The sequence below is a fragment of the Syngnathus floridae genome, chromosome 2, assembly GCF_059516105.1.
Source record: "Syngnathus floridae isolate MCC-2025c chromosome 2, RoL_Sflo_1.0, whole genome shotgun sequence".
Classification (NCBI taxonomy): Eukaryota; Metazoa; Chordata; class Actinopteri; order Syngnathiformes; family Syngnathidae; genus Syngnathus; species Syngnathus floridae.
In genome coordinates this window covers 8,887,601-8,907,856 of record NC_142414.1, presented here as the reverse complement: position 1 = coordinate 8,907,856, position 20,256 = coordinate 8,887,601, and the positions used below count along the sequence as shown (strand labels likewise).

At 46.3% G+C, this 20,256-nt stretch overlaps 2 protein-coding genes and 1 long non-coding RNA gene across 3 annotated transcripts; 1 reads left to right on the top strand and 2 right to left on the bottom strand.

The window, feature by feature from the left end:
• Nucleotides 1-490: 490 nt before the first annotated feature.
• LOC148401585 (NGFI-A-binding protein 1-like) lies at nucleotides 491-8,295 on the bottom strand. The gene is made up of 8 exons (XM_088369569.1): nucleotides 7,606-8,295; nucleotides 5,136-5,935; nucleotides 4,922-5,055; nucleotides 4,789-4,840; nucleotides 3,886-4,005; nucleotides 2,712-2,880; nucleotides 1,816-1,956; nucleotides 491-1,741 (listed from the first exon to the last, which is right to left on the bottom strand). Exons 2-8 carry the CDS (start codon nucleotides 5,931-5,933, stop codon nucleotides 1,665-1,667), a joined length of 1,491 nt encoding a protein of 496 aa, XP_088225695.1. The 5' UTR covers nucleotides 5,934-5,935; nucleotides 7,606-8,295; the 3' UTR covers nucleotides 491-1,664.
• Nucleotides 8,296-12,619: 4,324 nt separating this feature from the next.
• LOC148401584 (uncharacterized) lies at nucleotides 12,620-13,730 on the top strand. Its single transcript, XR_015857158.1, has 3 exons — nucleotides 12,620-12,890; nucleotides 12,954-13,012; nucleotides 13,098-13,730. It is a non-coding gene; the product is annotated as an uncharacterized LOC148401584 (long non-coding RNA).
• A 704-nt stretch (nucleotides 13,731-14,434) lies between these two features.
• Nucleotides 14,435-20,016, bottom strand: LOC148401583 (major facilitator superfamily domain-containing protein 6-A-like). The gene is made up of 7 exons (XM_088369231.1): nucleotides 19,757-20,016; nucleotides 17,545-18,988; nucleotides 16,949-17,046; nucleotides 16,682-16,843; nucleotides 16,476-16,574; nucleotides 15,970-16,247; nucleotides 14,435-15,000 (listed from the first exon to the last, which is right to left on the bottom strand). Exons 2-7 carry the CDS (start codon nucleotides 18,984-18,986, stop codon nucleotides 14,845-14,847), a joined length of 2,235 nt encoding a protein of 744 aa, XP_088225357.1. The 5' UTR covers nucleotides 18,987-18,988; nucleotides 19,757-20,016; the 3' UTR covers nucleotides 14,435-14,844.
• Nucleotides 20,017-20,256: the final 240 nt, after the last annotated feature.

Genomic DNA, 20,256 nt, shown 5'->3' with positions numbered 1-20,256 from the left:
CACTTGCAACCATTGCCACGGCAACCCATCATCATCATCCTCAGTGAGTTGCGCCGGAGGAGGACAGGGAGGAGGACAGTGAGGGGAGGGGTTGCCGCGCAGAACAGGGCTGCCACTGAACAGCAGCGGGCGTGGGCGTTCATGAGCTGAGCGATTCTCCAGAGAAAGTCTGCGTGCGTGCGCACGCGCGCGCGTGAGAGAGAGAGAGAAAAAGATGGCAACTATGTGAGCAGAACCTGCGTCAGAGTGAGTCATCAGCTACTTTCACAACGTCTTGATGTGACGTGGATGCAAATAATCGACGCGGGCATTCAACCACAAGCAACTTTGAGTCGGGTCGAGGTGTTCTTGTGACCTGGCTGCACTTGTGCACGTTCATAGTGGAAAACAGGTGTCAAACTCGTTCTTGTTTACAGCTTAAACTGCGTAGTCACGCAAGAGAACAATCAGATGGCGGAAGCATCCACAGAGCAGAGAGCATTCATCACAATTGGGTTCCAAAAATAAAGTTTAATGTTATGTACTGTATAACAATAAAATATATTAGTGTTTAAAAAAAAAAAAAAAAAGAGGTGCATAACTAGGTGGAGCCTAATCTAGTTTGTGAGGAGAGGCCGATAAGGCTTTCACTGAAAACATCACCACATCATCGCGAGTCCTCACTAGTTTTCAAATACAGTGTGCCGCACGTGAAGACAACATGAGCATCTTTGGACGACAAACATACAGTCACTGAACAATTCATAGATGTTAGTCACATAGATATTGCATTGCTCTGCCACTGCGAGGGGTTTTGGGGGTGGGGGGGTCAGACAAACTTGTCAGGACGCACAGAACTCTTGAAATGTTTCTACGGCTAAAGAGCAACACATGTGAAATACGCATGGAGAGATAGCGAGACATCAACATCAGTCGTCGTGGAAAGCAGGTTTCACACTTGATTTTTTTTTTTTGACACAGATTTTTTTGTTAATGCACATGAACACTATTGACACAAACATCCACAGTAAAGTTACACTTGACATAACAGAACCCTGGTTGAGATTAGCTAACACAATTTGTTAACACAGAATTATTTACAGTCCGTAAGGACGCACGCCTGAAGGTGTGATGCAATGCTGCATCTTCAGTCCTGGAATCTTCTGTCAGCAGATGTGTGCTTCTGGATTTCACCGGCGGCGTGACACCACGCAAGCCTGACGGCAACACGGCTCGTAGCTTAGAAATGCTTCCTCTCCCACAAATATACACGAGACAAGCGAGAGGGGAGGCGGAGTCACCCCTAAAATAAAGACAAGGATCCCGATACTGGGTCTGGACTCAAACTCAGTCTCCTGACAGAACCTCGACGACCCGTTTGACCCCAACATTCAATGATTTGGGAGAAGGACGGAGGCGGGGTTCAGATTCAGGCCCAGCATGAAGGACAACTGCAAATGTATTTGTGGTGGAGAGAAGACCCCGCCAAGCTCGGCGGGGGCATGTCGGCAGGCTCTCTTGATACTTTGGCGCTGACACAAAGACAAACTCAAGGAAAATAAATGCTCTCGGTGAGGCAACGTTGGTTTGTTAAGGCTCTACTGTGGCTGTGCTTGCTTAGTTTCTAGTGACGGCTGACATCTGCGTACGAGCACGAGACCGAGCGGGTGGGAGGGAAGGAGGCACTATGTGGAGTCCTCGGGTTCTGACTTGATGGTCTTTTTTTCCGTGTTGCCGGCCGCCCGCTGCGACATCCCGTTTTCTAAGAAGGCAAACATTTTGATGTCAACAAAGGAAGCGCAAGAACACAAACAAGAACGGAGGCTCGTCGCTGACCCGTCGCTGGTATTTTGGCCTCATCCGTGACGCTGTTGTGGTTGTGGTGACGCTTCAACTCGTTGGCCAGCTGCTTGCCTAAAGGGAGCTCACCTTCCTGCATGGTTTGGCTCACCACCCGCAAGTTGATGGGTCGCTCATCTGCAGAACAGACGGACGGGGAAGAATGAGGCCAGGCTCGTTCCGGCTGTAACGCTAAACCTGGTTTTGATCACAACATTGGCTCCTACTAGAAGAATTCATTTTAAAATTCTGCAACTGCTCTTTAAATCCCAAAATGGTTTGGGTCCTGAATACATTAAGAAAATGTTAATTGCATATAAACACAGTAGGGTCCGCAAACGCGGGTCGATTTGTGGAGCCTGGAGTTCAAAGCAAACATGGTGAAGCAAAATTTACTTGCTATGCTGCATGCAAATGAAAGAAGTTTGGCATCAGAAGTGAAGTCTGCCCCAAGTATCAATGCTTTTTAATCCAGATTAAAAATGATGCTCACCCCCCCTTTATTCCTTTGATGAACATCTTTGAAGCATTTTTGATAAATGTTTTGGTTGGGCAACAGAGCGAGAGAGCGAGAGCGAAAGAGAGAGAATAAGAGAAAGAGAAAGAGAAAGAGAGAGAGAGAGAGAGAGAAACGCACCCCTCCCTCCGGGCAACTGGCTGGAGGTAAACATGTAGGCGGCTTAATTACAGGTGCATTGTGGGACTTGTGGGAAGAGCGATAGAAGAAGCTGTCGGAGTGGGTGATGTAGGAAGAGGAGATGAGCCCTGAAGACAAAACTTGAATACTCACACTTTTTTTTTTTTTCTCCATAGTAGAAGGAACAAATTCAGAGCAAGCAGTTGTGATGCTCAAGCAGAGCTTTTCTATCAAAGCCAAGGAAGCAAATGTTTACCTTGATTCTCCTTGCTGGAGTCACTAGCGGCTCCGTTGGTGCTGTGGGCGCTGGCGAGGTACTTCAAGGCGGCAGGGGGGATCCTCCAGTCCAGAGCCTGCAGTCGCTCCTGGACTGCGGCGTCCTGCAGGATTTCCATCTGTCTGGCCAGCAGACGCTCAAGCTGTAGCTAAGGACAACAAAAAAAACACTGTGACTTCCGACTCATCACTAGTTGCCACACTCTGCAGTTACAGTGGATATAAAAAGTCTACACACCCCTGCTCATATGCTAGATATGGTGTACAATTTGGGAATCTTTGTGTCAAAATAGAATGAACACATTAAAAACCATAGAATGATTGAAAAAAACAAAACTAAAGTGCCCTGCTAAGTGAGGTTTCAAAATTAAGCCATTGTCTCCGTTCACGGCCCCGCTCAACTGTCAACTGTCAATCAAACAGCATTACTTGTCCTGGAAAAATGGACTTCCTCCACTTCCTCCAGCATCAATCTTACGCCTACGCACCACTACGCCTTTAAGCCGAGAAAATATATCCACTTAAAGCCTTCTGTGACTGGAAATATTTTCTCTTTGTGATGCGCATACACTTAAGGCAAGCAACGAGGCACTCTAAGGCTGCCAATCAGTCCACATGCTGGCTGTCATATTCGATTTCTTTCCCCAAAGCTCCCAGAATTTACTTGACAGGGTCTTTAAGATTAAACTAAGAATTTTTGAACGGCAGACCTCGTGGCAGAGTGCAAAATATTCAATCATTAAAATTCTCTGAAATGAGGCCATGGATGGGCAATTGTTTTGCTGGATGAATCGATACCTAAACCGTTAGAAAAAAATATATAGAATCTCCGTGAGCGTCAAGACAAACGTCTGGCTGGAAGTGAAACCATCATCAGGGCGCAATTAGCTGTCGCTTTAAATTAGAGCGTCCTCCGCTGTGAATGAGCCATGAAATCTCTTTCCTCTTTGAATAACCTTTTGGAAAATCGCATTAGCTCAGATTTGCATCCGACCGACACACTGACACAGGAAGTGGCACGCCTAAAGAAGCGTCTTTCCACATGGCAACGAACGGGTCTCTTTCGTCGGCGCTGAGACGAGGAACGAGCTCATCGATAAGCGACGCGAGTGCCGACACAAACCGTCCCCTTTGTTTGACCTTGGCGATTGTACCTGCAGACTCCGTCCGATGCTTTCGTCTCCTTTAGACTTGGCGCAGGCCAGCTGCTCTCTGAGCATTTCCTGCCTCATGTGGATGGCCTGCAGGGCTTCCTGGATGTCAAAGAAGTTCTCCTGAAGAAGAACAACAGACGGATTGATTCACCGCAGCTCTTTTTTATCGGATCCAATTTCAAGACGATTGACTGTGCGTGACCATAACTGCAGTGATTATGGCCAGGTGGAGGATATTTTAGAGCTTCTGAATCATCCTAAAGCTGATCGGACACAAGAAGGTGTCATGCCTTATCATCCCTGACTAAACTCAACAGGCTTGAAAAAGAATCCAACTGTGAGTATTCTGCCTCAATATTGTGATGGAGATTTAATAACTGATTATTTTTCTGGTCAAGGTTGTCTCACCATGTTATTTTTTTTCACTCAAATTCATCTGTATTACAAGAAACAATAACAGATTTCCTATAAATAATATTGAAATAAATAAATAAAAATGAACTACAAATAAATTAATTTACATTATAGATTTACTATAAATAAATATTTAAATAAACATTCAAATACATAAATAAATATTCCAATAAATAAATACGAATGACCTACAAATTTAAATATTTTTATCGACTTCAATAGTTTTATCGACTTCAAATTGTCAGTTTGAATTTGATGACTTGTTGAGCGCTAGTTTTAAATGTGTCATGAGTCATCGCTTAGTGCCACACCCACTCGTGTCAAATCAAGCCAAAGGTTGTAGTTGCGGTTTTCTTTGCTTCGTTGCCATCACTTCAAAGCTGGTTTTGTTTTTCCCGCGTAGTCACGTTTCTTCAAGGTCTTTACAAGTTGTTTTTTTTCATAACGGAAACGTGTTTAACGAGCTGTGAACCACAAACAACAACTCACTTCAGTTTTAATCCTTTTGGGCGAAGGCTCGTCTCGATCCCCGCAGCGAGACCTGAGGACAAAGGTCAAACTTAGCAAGTGAGGTCGTGACGGCAAAAAAAATGAGTCTGTCGAGCAGAGCGGCCGCTCTTACTTGCTGGTGCGGTAGGTGTACTTGTACGTGACCTCTCTGGAGATCTGCCGGGCCAGTCCGAACAGCTCGTCTCTGCGAGTGAGCAGGGCCATGTCTCTCATGCAGAGCTGCGCCGCTGCCTCGTTCACCGTCAGCTGCGCGAGGCAAAAATGAACACATCGATCAATAAAACGAAGCAGATCGGCACGGTTGGTGGAATTCTTCGCGCTCCCACCTCGTGGAGCGTCAAATGTTTGCCATCCCTCCTTTTGGAATCGAAGCGTCCGTATATGGCGCTGTACTTGCGAATCTCCTCCTCCCGCCTCGGATCGTCGTCGCTAAGCTCAAAGATGTGTCCGATCATCTTTGCCAGCTTCTTGTTGCTCTTCAGCTGCTCTTTGACCTCGGCGAGGTCCGCCTTGGCGAGCCCCGGCGCCATCCTGTCCACACACTCCAGGACCGACTGCACGGCAGCCGCGTCCAGGGACTCCAGCACGTCTCTGGGGGAGGACGGGGAACCGAGGTCCGAGGGCGACAGGCTGTGCTCGCTATCGTTGCTGTGTCCCGACCAGAAGCGAGCCTCGGCGTTGCCCGCCAAGGGCGAGCCCGCCGACACCTTCTCCCGAGTTCCATCCGGCTTGGCCGTGTCCGAGCAGGTGGCCACGGCTTTAGGCATCTTGACGCTGGACGTGTTGGCCCGGTCTTGGGCGGCCAGCAGCGTGGGCGAGCCTTCGGGCAGTTTGTAGACAGGAATGCTGCAGACGGGCAGCGAGGTGAGCGGCTGGTTGAAGATGGCCGGGTTGGTGACCCAATCACGCAGCGCCTTCTGCAGTCGGCGTACGTGAAGCGGCTTGCTGGCCATTCCGACCAGCGCCATGATCTCCAGGAACTCCTCTTCGCCGGCCTCGCACAGCTGCTGCACGTCGTCGCCGCCCTGCTGGATGAAGGCCTCGTAGTAGTAGAGCAGGTTGGCTCGCTGGAGGATCCGGTAGAGCTGCAGCTCACCCAGCGTCCTGGGCAACACCGCCGCCATGACTGGCGTGGGGACAGGTAACACCGTTAACGCAACCGCTCACAAATGAGACACTTTTTTTTGCCTCTTCCTTTATTTAGGGAAATATTTTTCTTTATATGCATTCTGGAAAACATCATTTGAGTTTCTGTTTGAAGTGCTGTACGGTATTAAAATCCATATACAGTTGTACACATTATTTTTTAAATTAGTTATTTATTCTTTTGAATAAAATGTTCATTATCGGGAAATGTAAATTAGTTTATACAGTGCTTATGCCATGTGTTTTTTTTTTCGTGCAAAACAAGCCTATATTCGCTCGTGCTATGCAATGTTAATAAATGTGACCGCACATGAGGAGCTCTGGGGTGTGTAAAAGTAGCACACGGAAGATACAAAGCTGAAGTCCCCCGAGTGGTCTCCTACAGCACGAGCCGTTCAAAGGAAATGAGTCGTTCATTTGAGGCATGCAAAGAAGTGACCCGAGATCTTCGAGAGACCCCGACCGAGCAAGAGTCAAATCCTGAGAGAGGCTTATTGTCACTTTAGAACCGGAGCGACGACCGCTCGGCACAGTTGCTGGGAGGACCACATGCCTCTCTCCACCCCTGCAGGATGTGTAGGTGGCGGGCTCGCCTCGCCTAGAATAGGCCCGAGCAGGGGCCCCGGCTGGGAAACGCACAAAAGCTATCTGAAATTAGACAGCAGCATGTACGCGCTTCATCCGACCCGGCCCAACTGCCGCTCAAAGCTAACCGCCGCTAGGTCATAAAACTTGTGTGGTACAAAACACAAAATGCAATTTAAACTTTGCTTGATTTTGACCAATCAGGCAACAAGCCATAAAATAAACACACAACCAAAACAAAGAGCGGAAAAATAATATCTACATTGCGACAATAATACTGTCTTACATACAAAAGTCATCACTCTCCTTATAACAGAATGCTTGCCTCAGTGTGTGCGTCCTCCTGATTCACAAATTCCCGCTGTTATTTTCATTGCTCACACACACACTTTGAATCAACCGATTCATGAGAAATTCCCATCACGCACCAGGGAACCACATCACCATGGCGACTGCTAACACTGAGCCACAGCCAAGATTTTAACTTCCACCAACATTTTGTCAAATTTGTACCATAGCATTCTTGCATGACGAGATGCACACTAAGTAGACGACCCTGTAGAGCAGGTTGCTGCCATTGTCGCCATTCAATGCAGTCATTCTTTGGTGTTATCATCAAATTACTGCGGGAAATGAGCCATGTAATCCATGAAAAGTTTTATCTATGTACTAATCAATCGTCTAGTTTCAGGCTGAACAATTAAGTTGCCCTTCCACCAGATGGCAGAAGGTCAAAATAACCTGTTTATGTATCAACTCTTACTACACAATAATAGCTTTGTGTTCAACTAAACATGCTCCACATTTCACACTATTTGTGAGAAATTTGACCATGATTACTTTTGTTGTGAAGTATTGTGCGTTATTTTTTTTCCCCTAGAGTCAGCTCATTAAAAAGGTTGCAAAAGCCAATATTCATTCCTTCAAAGTCTGACATCTGACATGCCCCCAGTTTCGGTGCAATTGTACATTCCGTTGCGCGTTTTGCACAATCTGCTGTGCACATCGACGGGGTGGACTATACACTCAGCACGCGATCTCGTGCGATTGTGGACTTGCACGTACCTGCTGTGTTTAAAGCCCCTTTGGTGCGTTCACGTGACGGTCCAATCCTGTCCCTCAACACGAAGGCAGGTTGCCAGTCTGCAAAAGGAAAACCCGCAAACAAGCAGCTCCGCAATGTTGACTTGCCCGGAAAAGCCACGGGCAACAATGTCAACAATTTAAAGATAATTTATCTGTTGGCTCTTCTATTAGAGCCTCCACTGCAAACTTTTTTATCGTCGTTCGGAGAAGGTAAAAGGTGTTTGAAAATCAGAAAAATAATCTTCCGTCTTTCCGCGCGTCTTTTTCCTCAGAGTGTTTTGCGCGTGGAAGTGTTTGACTCCTATCGGGTCTCTCCTCTTCACTCCCAGCAGTTTGAACGCACAAAAATCGCACTCACTCAGACACAAGCACTTCCGCCTGTCTATGAAAATAAAAGCTTTGGGTTCAGATATAAATTCATAACGCCTGTCCCGTTTAGCTTGTAAACACTCTCCCGATCACACACAATAAAACAATCACCACTTATAAGTGATTGACAATGGAAAGTAAATATCTTGAATGTGTAATATTCAAATAAATAACAAACGCCTGCAGTTAATATAAAACGCTCCAGCTCGTCTGACAAGGACGTTTGATCATACTGTATAAGGCCAGTACAACTTGCATTGCAGAGGTCATTTCAAGGTTTATTTATTTATTTATTTATTTATTTATTTATTTATTTATTTATTTATTTATTTATCTATTTATTTATTATTCTAAAAAAAAAAAAATTTCTAGTGGTGCTGTATGTTTCATTCCGAAGCTTTATTTACAAAATGACGGTCTTTTAGTGACCTCAAGAGAAAAAAAAAAAAAAAAGAGGTTTTAGAGTGTTTTCTATTGGGCATCAATGCTCTGCCCACAAATATTAAAGCTGCTACCGCAGCAAAAATATTCTGAATCAAAACTTATTTATATGCTCTTGCATTTAGTTGAACAACAGTTGACCTGTTTGACTGCCGCTTCAACTTTCCGACCGAGGTCAGTGAATCCTCTCGAATGTGAAGTTTCAGTATGTCTGCCTGAGCTTTTATTTGTCCTCATCATTTCCTGTTAGGTTTTGCTGCACACCGGTAACTTGACTTGTGGGGATATTCCGCTGCCTTTCTCTCTCGTCTCCACGCCTTCAAGTCTTCTGTGAGCCTCGCGCCCACGCTGCTCCCCGTGTGACGCAAATCCGCGCGTGGGTGGACACACCGGGCGTGGGAGGCTTTCTGCACCGAATACCAAACACGAGCAGGTTACACGCCCACAGATATTAAAGCACTTTGGCAAGCAGACACGCTCAAAGTTAGTCTCAACAACATGTTTTCACGACGGCCTCTATCATGCGTACACTTTGCGCACATGGCCCATTTTCATTATAATAGCGCACACGAGATCCAAAGGTTAAAAAAAAAAAAAAAAAAAAAAAAAAAAGAAGGCTGCCATGGTGGGTTGAAGCGGTCACAGCAAAATATAGGCCGACTGTCAAGTTAAAACGAGAAGGGGGTGGGGGCTTGGCACAATTTTTCATTGGCACCAATCGGGGGCCCACTTGGACACGCAATTAAATATGGACAAAATATGTGCTCTTTTTGTGGCTCATTTTGTGCATTTGTATATTACAAATCCGCAAAAATTATTTGGCTTACTCACATTGTAGTACAGTATAAGATCCAGTGTAAGTGCAACGTCCCGTCCATCCTAATCCATCCGTTTGTCTGTCCAAATGCTTGAAACAATTTTAGCAATATAGTTTCGAAATACACACATGAAGCGAGACGTGTGTTATGCTGGTCTGCCCTTCCCACATAGTGTTGCTGGAGACGAGCGAGGAGGACAGGATCCGATCCAGTCGTATAGGAGCGTCATTTTGTTTTGACCTCCTTCCTCACCCACTTCACACATAGGCGTGCACGCACGCATGCACAGCAGAGTGCAGAATTAGGAGCAAACAAATTAAAGCGCCAGCAGCAAATAAGCTGTCCGCCCCCACACCCACGCAGCAAGGTGGGTCAGCGTTAGGCCTGCTTGTTCCCACAAGTCCTCGTTTCCCAAACATCCCCTCGCTTTGCACAGAGCTTCTTGGGATTGAATCAACTGTCTGGCGGATATGAACCTTGGTGGCTTGCCGTGACTTTTGGTGCGGATGTGAATATTCCACCGGAATATTTCAAATGGAGGGAATTTGAATGGAGTAGCGTGAAAAGAGGCAGCTTCTAAGGTTTTGCACTTTGCAAGTCCTGTCTATGGTTTACAAACGTGTTCCCATGGCTTCGACTCAAAACTGAACCTTATTTATTTCTTCTGTTAGATTCAATAAAAGCTGGTGTGTTTTTTTTCAGCCATCTAACAGCCAAGACCTAATGTAGTATTAGAAAAATTTCTGCTGGGCTCTTTTTATTGTTAATTGATTGTACTTTCTAAAAGTCCCGCTACCAACATAGCAGTCATGGCTAACATTGACGTGTTTACAGTGCTAATGCTAGCTTTGTGCTAGATTTTTTTTATTGTTAATTGATTATACTTTCTAAAAAAGGAATTTTGAACGCATAACATTTTGTGTCATAGTGACCCTCTATTACAAACAAGTCCCGCTACCAACATAGCAGTCGTGGCTAACGTCGGCTTGTTAAAGTGCTAATGCTAGCTTTGTATCGCTAGCGCTGCAATTTTGCCTTTTGTGTGAATCCAACCAGTCCAACGGAGGGAGATTGAATTTAGTGGGAATTTCCAAAGCGTGGAAGGAGGAGGCTTCCGAGGCTTTCACACTACCCAAGTCCTGTCAATCATTTTCCGGGCGTAGGTGTGACTTTTAATTTATTTGTGTCTGTTGGCGTCCGCCCTCCCACCTGCTGATAGTGCATGTGCCTCATTTGGCAGGCAGCCTCGTCATATCTCACTTTTCGTTTGTGCGGCGGCTCGCCGCTCCCTCCTTTTTCTTCTCTGTCTTCTTTCTGTGTTTGCCCCCCTGGAGGAGAAAGACATTTCAATGACACGCCCACGCCTGGGCCTGTCAGCCCCTCGCCCTGTCAGAGCACCCACGCCGCTCCCCATCTCCGCTCCCAGACAGCCCACATCCTCAGCACTTCAGCGGCTCTTTTTTAATCCAACTTCCCCCTTAGAAGGGGAGAGAGGGGGGGGACAACCAAGAGGCACAAATGTCCTTCCTTATTTGGAGCCAACACGGTTCCTCAAGTTTGTCGACGGGCGTGGACGCCGCTGGGAAAATGCAAAGAAATTGCGTCTTAAAGTAGCAGCTTTTTGATTAAGCACAGTTCTTGTGTGTGCGTGTGTGCGTGTCAGGCTCCTACTTTGTGTCTGTTGAGTGTGGGATGTATGAGCGGCTTATGTCTGATTGAACACGTGTGTGATTGCGTGGGCGGGAAGTGTGTGCATAGGAGTGATGTAGACGTATGTGTGTGTGCGTGAATTTGAGGACACTGCGGAGCGCGGGCATTTCGGGCAAGGATGTGTGTGGGCGTAGCATGTGCAGGGCAGGCGGAGGTTATATGACATACAGACTGAGACAGCCGTATGTGTGTGTGTGTGATTTTCAATAGGCGTCTGCAGTGCGAAAATGGGCCTTGAGTCAAAGCGGAAAGTGCAAATGACCATGGTGAACATGCGTCACGCCGAGAGACGTCGCAAGCCAGCCAATCGATGGCCTGGGGCCATCAAATGAAGGGCTGGCCAGGCTGACACTCGCCTCGCAACGTCACGACGGTTGCAGTGCAAGTCAAGTCAAATTTATTTAAATAGATCATCAAAACGGAAAAACTCATTTTGATGATTTGCCAAGACCCACAGATAAAATGTGTTCAATGACAATATTGAATCTACCAAGAGAAAAAGTACACATGTATCTTCTTTGACCAGAAAAAAATTGTTCCTCACTTTTCCCGCGTTTCTTTCACCACCAACACTTCTTTTTTTTTTCTTTTTTGACACGCCTCATTTACATAGTGTGTGCACTCTCTCTAAAAGTCACGGCAGCTGTTCAGACTAAGATGAGGACGGCGACAAAACACTATTGGGCACTGGCATGATTTGCATGGCTGCCGCTGTGAACTTTTCTGGATGTGCAACCAGCAGGCAGCAACAATAGCAAACATCAGCAGCAGCAGCAGCAACGGCAGCATCCTGAGATTAGAGCCGCCGCCGCCTCCGCCCACGCGTACGCCCACCTCGCCAGCACAAGTCCCTGACTCAATTAGAAACAAACCTCTGCAACTTCCTGGCACACAACTATAAGTACCCACACGCGGCTCCGCCCACATCAGCACCAGCACAATGAGACCACAGTCGGTGTCATTCAACCAAAGACGAGCGATTCGCTCACAAACACCTTTAATTACAGATCACGTCTCAAGAGGAGCGCTGCACTTTGGCATGATGCAAACACACAAATACTATGTGAGGAATGCTCCTCAACAATACTTCTACATTTGAGCTCAATTCAGAGAGAGGTGGCAGAAGAACTTGCATGACTCAAAACTTAAAAAAAAAAAAAAAAGGTAGTAACAGAGGAAGCACAATTAAAGCATTTCACATGCCCATTGGCGACTAAAAATGACATCACAGTGGCGAAGGGTTCAGCTAACACAGGTGTGTCAAACTCATTTTTTTCGAGGGCCGCATTGTAGTCATAGCTTCTTTCGGAGGGCCATTATGACCCAAATAAATGTATGAGCGCCTCATATTATATTCAGTAAAAGCTACAAAACAAACTGACAAATTGTTTTCAAATCAGACGAGTAAAAACTGGTCAAATATTTAAAAAAAAGATATTGAAAGTGAAGACAATTTGCAATTCTAGTAATGACACAATTTGTCTTCGCGGGCCACATAAAATGATGTGGCAGGCCGTATCTGGCCCCCGGGCCTTGAGTTTGACACCATGAGCTAACATGACCAAAGCCAGAAAGCCCCCGATGGCCCTAAGTGGCAATACAAGGCAAAATGGCCACTCCTCCAGATGGATAAATACACGTGGATTTTCCTGCTTTGTCCACAAGCCATAAATGTGACATCCATCAGAAGACCATGCATATGAGACATTTTTTGTGAACAAAAGCTTTGGAGTGACTTGATTTCAATGTCAGCGCTCTTACTGTGCTGACCCAGCAGGTCGTAGGGGTCCGTGGAGGCCCGGAGGGGCGGCCACCATGCCAGGCGGGGCCCAAGTGGCTGCCTACAAACAGCCTGGTGAAGTGGGCGTCGTCTATAGCATAATTGATCCAGCTGTGACAAAAAGGGTCCCTGTTGTGGCCGAGGAGGTTGTGGACAAAGTTGTTTTGTTTGCTGTGTTCTGTTGCTAATATTTTTTTCTTTCTCCACAGATTATGGCGCAAAGTAAAAAGATGGAGCAAGAGGGAACCCCATTGTGGGGGCTTTCAAGGTTTTTTTTGTTTGACTTTTGAATGATTTACTGTGCCGCTACTCGTTTGTGTTTCAATTGACTGTTTTGTGATTGTTCCCCTCAGCAACTATGGAAGACCTTGAACGCCTTTGTTGGCAAGAGTAGCTATTTGGCCACAGCGCAGTTTGCATTGCAACTCTTTGGCAACACATTTTGATAGCATAAACATCTGAATCAATGCTAGGTTAAAACGACAACTAACATTTTGTTGTGCCAAGATTTTGCCTCATGATGAATGATCTATCTATACTTATCCATCTACCTAAGACTCACACACAAAAAAAATGCTGTGTAGTCTTGAAATCTGTGAGTACTGTGAAGGTAAAAAAAAAATACAAATTGAATTGGAACATTCTGGGACCAAGCCGCACAGCATTGCAGCTGGTCAATGAACAGTATTGAATTTTCTCTTGTGATCATGTTTCATGCATCTAATTTCCAAATGTGATTATGTTAACAGAAAGACTACAAAGACGCTTGTAACATGCTTAAGATTTAAGAAGAATAACATGGAACATGCTGAGAAATGCGCCACTAATCAGTCACGGGGTAACTCGGCACACACAAAGGCCTGCAGTGGAATTCTGATTTAAAATAAAAAATTTAAAAATTAAGAAGTTGTATTGATTAGTATCTGAAGAGGGAGCTTATGATTCATATGGGCTTACCCAGGTACATCTACACCCACCACATGAAATTCTTATTTAAAAAACGACAAATGCTTTTTTTGATGGTTTTTTTTTTAATGGCATGATGTCACTCCTGGCAAGTCTCAATCATCTTGTCCTAATTGGTGACGGTTTATGTGGTCGGTGGAGGCTACGTGGGGAGGAGCCTTGAAAGGCCTGCTAATTGTTTTTGCTAGAATTTGGAAACCACGGTGCAGTCCAACCCAGCGGCGCCTGGAAAGCGGACTTTAAACCGATGATGATGATGGCCTTTGAATCTGGATGTAGCACATGAGTTGGAATTCCCCCACTTGCTGTAACGACGCAACTGGAAACCCCCCTTAGACACTGCAGACATTTTAAGCAGTATTAGTTAAAAATCTATATTTATTTTGTTTAAGGGGAGGAGGGGGCTTAAATTGTGGCTGCCCAGTAGAAGGGCAAGACACATCACACCAACAAACTCCCTTAGACATTTTTTTTTTATAACAGTCTACTTTTTGAGGAAGCTTAATACTGTCCTCCCACACACGCCAATCATTTGTAGGCGCATCACGACCTCAGTAACCCTCCACACGCAGCCACGGAGGTTTTTTGAAAAGAGCGATCACTCCAGTGCGCTACTGCCATCAAGTGGTCAACGACAGAATTGCAACAATATTCCACAGGGAAGGAAGTGTTTATGTCAGTGCCAGATTAAGATCAGACAGATAATGAAACAGGCCTTCAGCGATACATGATGGAACCCTTTGGCCTTTTATTTCAAATGGTCACTTTAAGTGAGCTGAGAGTTTAACGGCACGATTGCTTTCCCAAAGTGCAGTCAGCACATTTCTTCTTCACGATAGCTCCAAACGCTCCGAAATAGCTGCGATAACAGAATGGATTTAAATACTGTTTTGAGTATTACAGTGCTTTGCCGGGAATGTGGAAGATAAGGCAACTAAAACGCCTTGCCAGCCAAACAGGAATGTTGACGTAAGAACAGGTTTAAACATAAAACAAAGACCTCCAGTGCAGAAAAACCTGAAAAAGACTCAACTCCTCAAGTTTAAATTAAATCACCATCATATGGTACAACATACGAAAGAGGCACTTTGTCATCAGTTGGGGCTTACAGTCTTAAAGTGACAGCGAGTTCAACTATGAAAATTTTGAGTTTCTTCCATCCGGCGTCTGCTGCTCTTTGTTACAGTCTGTGAGTGCTGTGGGGGCGGGGCTCGGTCCGGCTGTGGGTGCCGTGTCGCAATCACCGGCAGCTCGCTGCGACGCCGCCACCTCCGCTCCCTCATTAGGAACCTGGTCATGAAGACAAGAAACAGCTGACACACATCCATACAGACAGCTGAAGCACTCCAATATATATGACTAAAATGCACACAATGTTCTGTTGCTAACAAGGCAGTCGTTTTGATTCTGTTTTGCAGACAGAAAGTTTTGTGTTAGCCTTGGTTGCTCATGGTCCCGCTCTGCCCCACTGTGGTATGGTGTTCCACAGGGTTCAATCTTGGGTCCCCTGTTGTTTTCACTGTATCTGCTTCCCCTGGTTCCATCTTAATTTAGCATAGCATTGTCTCCCACTGCTATGCAGATGAAAGTGAACTTGTGAGCAAAAAGGATGCCCCGCTACCAGAGACGTAATATAGACCATTTCGAGATGACACTGTTTCGCAAAAAGAACCACTAATCAACAAACATGTCATACGTTTCTACGAAAACACACCAAATGGTTCAATATTGATTTTGGCCTTTTTGTCCTCCAACATCATTTAATATACAAATTTTAAGTCAAAACACACTAGCTACGTGAGGTAAATTACTTCAAAGGGAGACAGAACTCCGGATAGACCGGATAGAAAATTCACATGTTAGTAATTCAGATCCTGTAGGTGTGACCCAACTCCCTTTTATGGTCTCACCTCATTCAAGCAGGCTTACTCACTTTAATAGAAGTCAAAAACTGCTTGGTACAAACACACCTGGTGACTGGGACCGCTACAATGCCAGAAAATGGGAGTGTATGTGTTTAAAAAAGGTCAGGGCTGCAAGGGTTCTTTATAGCTGCCTGCAGCTCTAGTTATTATAATTATTATTATTATTCTAAAAAGGTTAAAAAAAAAACAAAAAAAACGGGTTTTTCAGCTGGAGCTACCCGCAAGCATGAGTCTACAAAACCAAACACAACATAATAAAGTGAAACATTTTCTCCTAAGACACTAGAGAGACTTCATAAGAACAAATACGATTTGTGCAGGTGACGTGGTTTACCTGTTGGGGCTGAGTCCCTCTTGGCAGCAGTCCACTCTTGGCCATGTTCACCATCTCTCTGATCTGGACAATAGCGAAGGCGAGTGTGACCCAGGGGGAACCCGAGAGCACCCAGGCCGGCCGAGCGATGTCCTCCTGCTCTTCTTGGTACTTGGTCTTCTTCACAATAAGCTGGGCCACCTGCTGCTGGTCCCTGCTTTGGTTCTCTATCAAGTCAATGGTGGCAATGGGAACAGGGCTGGAGGGGACTGGAATGTTCTCAGCCAGCATTCTGTTCTCTGGTAAAAAAAAAAAAAAAAAAGAGAAAGAAAATGTCAAGAATAGGTTGGATGAGTGGTTGGCACATCCATCTCACAGTTCTGAGTCTCCTCTATCCTCGAGTGACATAACAGATGGTTTGTGGATGGTTGTTTTTTTTTTTTAAAAAAAATATTTTGTCCACTTTTTACTGCACTATACTTTGTACTTTTTATTATTACTTATTTGTATATTTTATCATTACTCACCATCTCCCTCAGGTTTGCCTGCTAAGCATTGGATGAGGACGAAAATAAGGAGAATGACGAGGGAAGCCATGCCAATGCCCCGGAACGACACTGCAGCGCCTGCAAAAACGGTGACACCGTTCTTTGGTCACGTCATATTGTCAAACACGGCACTGGACATCATGTAGGATGGTGACCATGTGGCCGAATGAATTAGGGCATCCTACCAAAGTAACCGACCAGCACCCCTCCCACCATGGCTCCGCAGCCACGGCCCAGCCCGAGGTGAAGACCCTGCAGGATGCCCTGGGCTGATGTCCTGAGAGCTGGCGGGACAGCGGCGCTCAAGAAAGAAATACAAGCGGCCCAAACAGAGGCGTGGGTCACACCTGCAACATAACCACAGGTCACATGACATTCCTGGAACATTCACTTCGCCAGTCAAACAAAGATCTGAGCCCGAGCCTTAAGTTGGAAACCAGCGTGCATGTTACCTTGGAGGATCTCCACTGGCAGCACAGTCCAGGCATTCTTCAGGTAGGAGATGTAGAGGTAGCGCGCCGTGTTGCAGGCCAGGCCGATGTAGAGGACCCTGAGGGCCAAAACAACGTCAAACGTTTAGGTGACGACGTCCCGACATTGAAAATTGTTGTCCGATATGAAGGACGCAATCCAAACACTTCCCACCCTTAGACCACAAATTCATCACAAGGCGAGGTGTTATTGCGTTTGCTCAGCACACACAACATGTTTGCAGACACGTACTTCCTCATGCACGACAGCGAGGTGCCAGTGATGGCAGACAGTACGTCACCGTGGAGCCTAGCTTTCAAGGCGACCGATCATGCAGAGAATATGCCGACGTCATCTGCCTCGAATGGCATCTACAGAATGCCTGACTGAAGGCCATGGGAGGTACGCTGAAAAATGTTGCAGCTGAGGGCCACATCAATAACCAGGATGCTCATCAAGATGCCCTTGAGCACGAAACAGAACCTCCAAAGCAGCAGGGGTTCAACTTCTCGCGAGAATTGAACAGGACAACTGGGATCCATCCAGGTCATTCACATAAACACCTTCAAGATCTCACCTGATGTGTCCCACCAGCTCGATGAACTTGTGGCTGGTGAAGTAGGCGCCGAGCTCCGAGACGTGACTCATGACAGAGCAGACGCCGAAGAGCGTGTAGGTGCCGTGTAGGTCTTCCAGGTGCCAGTAGAGGAAGCTGAAGACAAAGCCGTAGCCGAAGCCCATGAACCAAGCCACGAAGAGAACCGAGCTGTAGCGCACGCTGCACAGCAGCTTCAGAAGGTCAATGTAGTGAAATTCCTCATCGAGAACAACGCCGCCGCTGCCGGTCGGGTCCGAGTCGGATGGCGCCGGAGGGATGTCCGTCTCTTCGGTGACACCCTCCGGGACCTCCTGCCGATATTCACCGCCCTTATCAAAGTAGAACTGAGTGGCGACAATAAAGGCCACACCCATCAGCACCCCGAAGACGATGAAGGCGCTCTGATAGTTGCGCAGGTGGACGTCGGGCAGGATGCAGCCGAGGCCGTCGACGGTGACGCTGATGTGGGTGTGGTCGATCCAGATGCCCACCAGCAGCATGGCCAGCCCCCAGCCCAGAGAGCCCCACATCCTCTGCAGGCCGTAGCGATCGCGGGCCTTGCCCAGGTACTGCAACGTGACCGTGTCCACGATGGTGATGGCCGGCGCGCCGAAGAACTCGCCCACGATGATGAGCAGCAAAATGATGAGGAAGATGTTCTCCACTTGGGTTTCGTCGTAGACTATTTGGTACTCCTTTTGACTGATGGTTGGAGTGGAACTGATAGTTGTGGCGGCGGTGGTGGTGTTGATATCCGGGGGGGTATCGTTGGCGCTTCGTTTGCTCCTGGGCACTGGGAACCAGTGGAAGTCAAGGAGGCCGCGGCGTACGCGCTCGCTGGAGTTGCTCTCCTGCGTGACATTCCCAGGTGGGAGCGTGCCGGTGACCGGGGGCTCCACGGTCACGCCGTCACCCTTCTCCACGCATTTCATGTCGGCCGGCTTGACAAAGACGATGCTGCAGTTGAACACCAACCAGCAGAAGACAGAGAACAGCAACACGGCCTTCCCCTTCTTGAAGCGGTCGGCCACGAGGCCCCAGAATGGCGCGCTGCAGAACTCGATGAAGTAACGGATGCCCACCAGCAGGCCGCTGCGACTGGCGGACATGCCCAGTTGCTTATAGTAGACCGCAAGCAGCGGGTGCAATGAGCCGTAGGCGGCGTAGAAGAAGAAGTAGAAGACTTTGGAGACGAGCAGCTGAGTGTTGATGCGGTGGAACATCCTCTGACAGCAGTTCGAGGACCCGGACGGCCTGGACTGCGAGGCCCCCGGCGCTTCGGAGTCCATGGAAAGAGGAGCCGGCGCGGGAAGACCACTCTGCTGCAATGACAGCTTGTTGAACGCGCCCTCCGGCACTGATTTGTTCTGTGGCTCATCTTCATCGTCCGTCAGGATGGCAACCTTGTCATCAGCTGGCATATCTGGAGAAATATGAAATGAAAACAACAGGACTCATTTCAATCTTGTTTCCTGCCAATCTCGCGGCCAGCAACAAGTTAGCTACAATCTGAACGTGATGAATTTGAAAAGCTCCGAGAGGTTTCAATACTGACACAGTCATAAAGTTGGTCTTATGTAGCTTCAAGCAGATGTATCTATTTGCACTTCCCACCGCATGCTAACCACACGAGCAGGACGCTTCATGTAAATAAGATACATGTCCTTTGACTGTAAGTTCATGGGAACATCTCTGCTTCCAACACCTGCTGCAAATATTAAAACAACCAGCTTCAATATTTGAAATTTTATGAGCAAAACGTCTTGCTTGCTACACTATAGCTTACTGACATGGAGGGGGTCAAGTTTATAGTGCGTTATGTAACAGTGACCAGGAATGATTTTCAACACAAGCCATGAAAACAAAGCAAGCCGGGGGTCCTTAAAAGGCATCGAGTGGCCCCAGCGCCGCAGTTTGGAAACCCGACCGCCACTTGCGCCGTTGCGGAAGTGCTTCCTTTCTTTCTTTCTTAAACGGTCGAAGAAACAAGTGTGCGTCACTTCAAAGCAAAGCGCGTTTAAAAAAAAAAAAAAAAAAAAAAAAGACAATTGAAAGCTATATTTGAAAACGGTGCCAAATGTAAAACACACCCCAAAAAATGGTTTGAACAACGAATAAATATTACGTGAGCTAGACAATTTTTTATCAGATAAAATGCAAATAAGGTGACAAATAAATGTCAATAGCTTACCTGCTTATGTCACCGATCCCATTCACATTAAACTCTTATTTCCCACTTTCTCTTTGTGAATGTCGCTCTCTGGTACGGCATTTCACCAACGAATTACGATATATGTTCTCAATTTATCGCTTGAATCCGATACAAGTCGCCGTACTGTGCAAATTTCTTACGGGTATCGGTTTGTCATCGGCGCGTTTGTCTTTATCGGGTTAGCTCGTCGAACCGGAGTTCCCACCTGTCCCGCACCGACATCAGCGTTAAGTGAAACACAATAGATAAAATATACTTCCGTTTTGCTTTCAAAATAAGAAAGAATGTTACGTTGCGTTTAAATTATCTTCACATTAATAAAGCATAAGGTGGTATCATACCACTTTTAAATTTGTACACCATATATTTACATATTTATGAGATTTTTACATATCTAACTATTTATATTGAACAATAACTACAGCTGATGAACGTAATGGTCTTTAATTTTTGTCTACATCCGATTTGCATACGGGTCA

Excerpts from the sequence above, each read along its gene's own strand:
- LOC148401585 (XM_088369569.1), bottom strand. The coding sequence starts at position 5,933 with ATGGCGGCGGTGTTGCCCAGGACGCTGGGTGAGCTGCAGCTCTACCGG. Across the intron at positions 4,841-4,921 it reads TACACCTACCGCACCAGCAA|GTCTCGCTGCGGGGATCGAG; the intron begins GTAAGAGCGGCC and ends CTTTGTCCTCAG. Across the intron at positions 1,957-2,711 it reads CTCCAGCAAGGAGAATCAAG|ATGAGCGACCCATCAACTTG; the intron begins GTAAACATTTGC and ends TCTGTTCTGCAG.
- LOC148401583 (XM_088369231.1), bottom strand. The coding sequence starts at position 18,986 with ATGCCAGCTGATGACAAGGTTGCCATCCTGACGGACGATGAAGATGAG. Across the intron at positions 16,575-16,681 it reads GGTGCTGGTCGGTTACTTTG|GCGCTGCAGTGTCGTTCCGG; the intron begins GTAGGATGCCCT and ends CCGTTTTTGCAG. Across the intron at positions 16,248-16,475 it reads AGGCAAACCTGAGGGAGATG|AGAACAGAATGCTGGCTGAG; the intron begins GTGAGTAATGAT and ends TTTTTTTACCAG.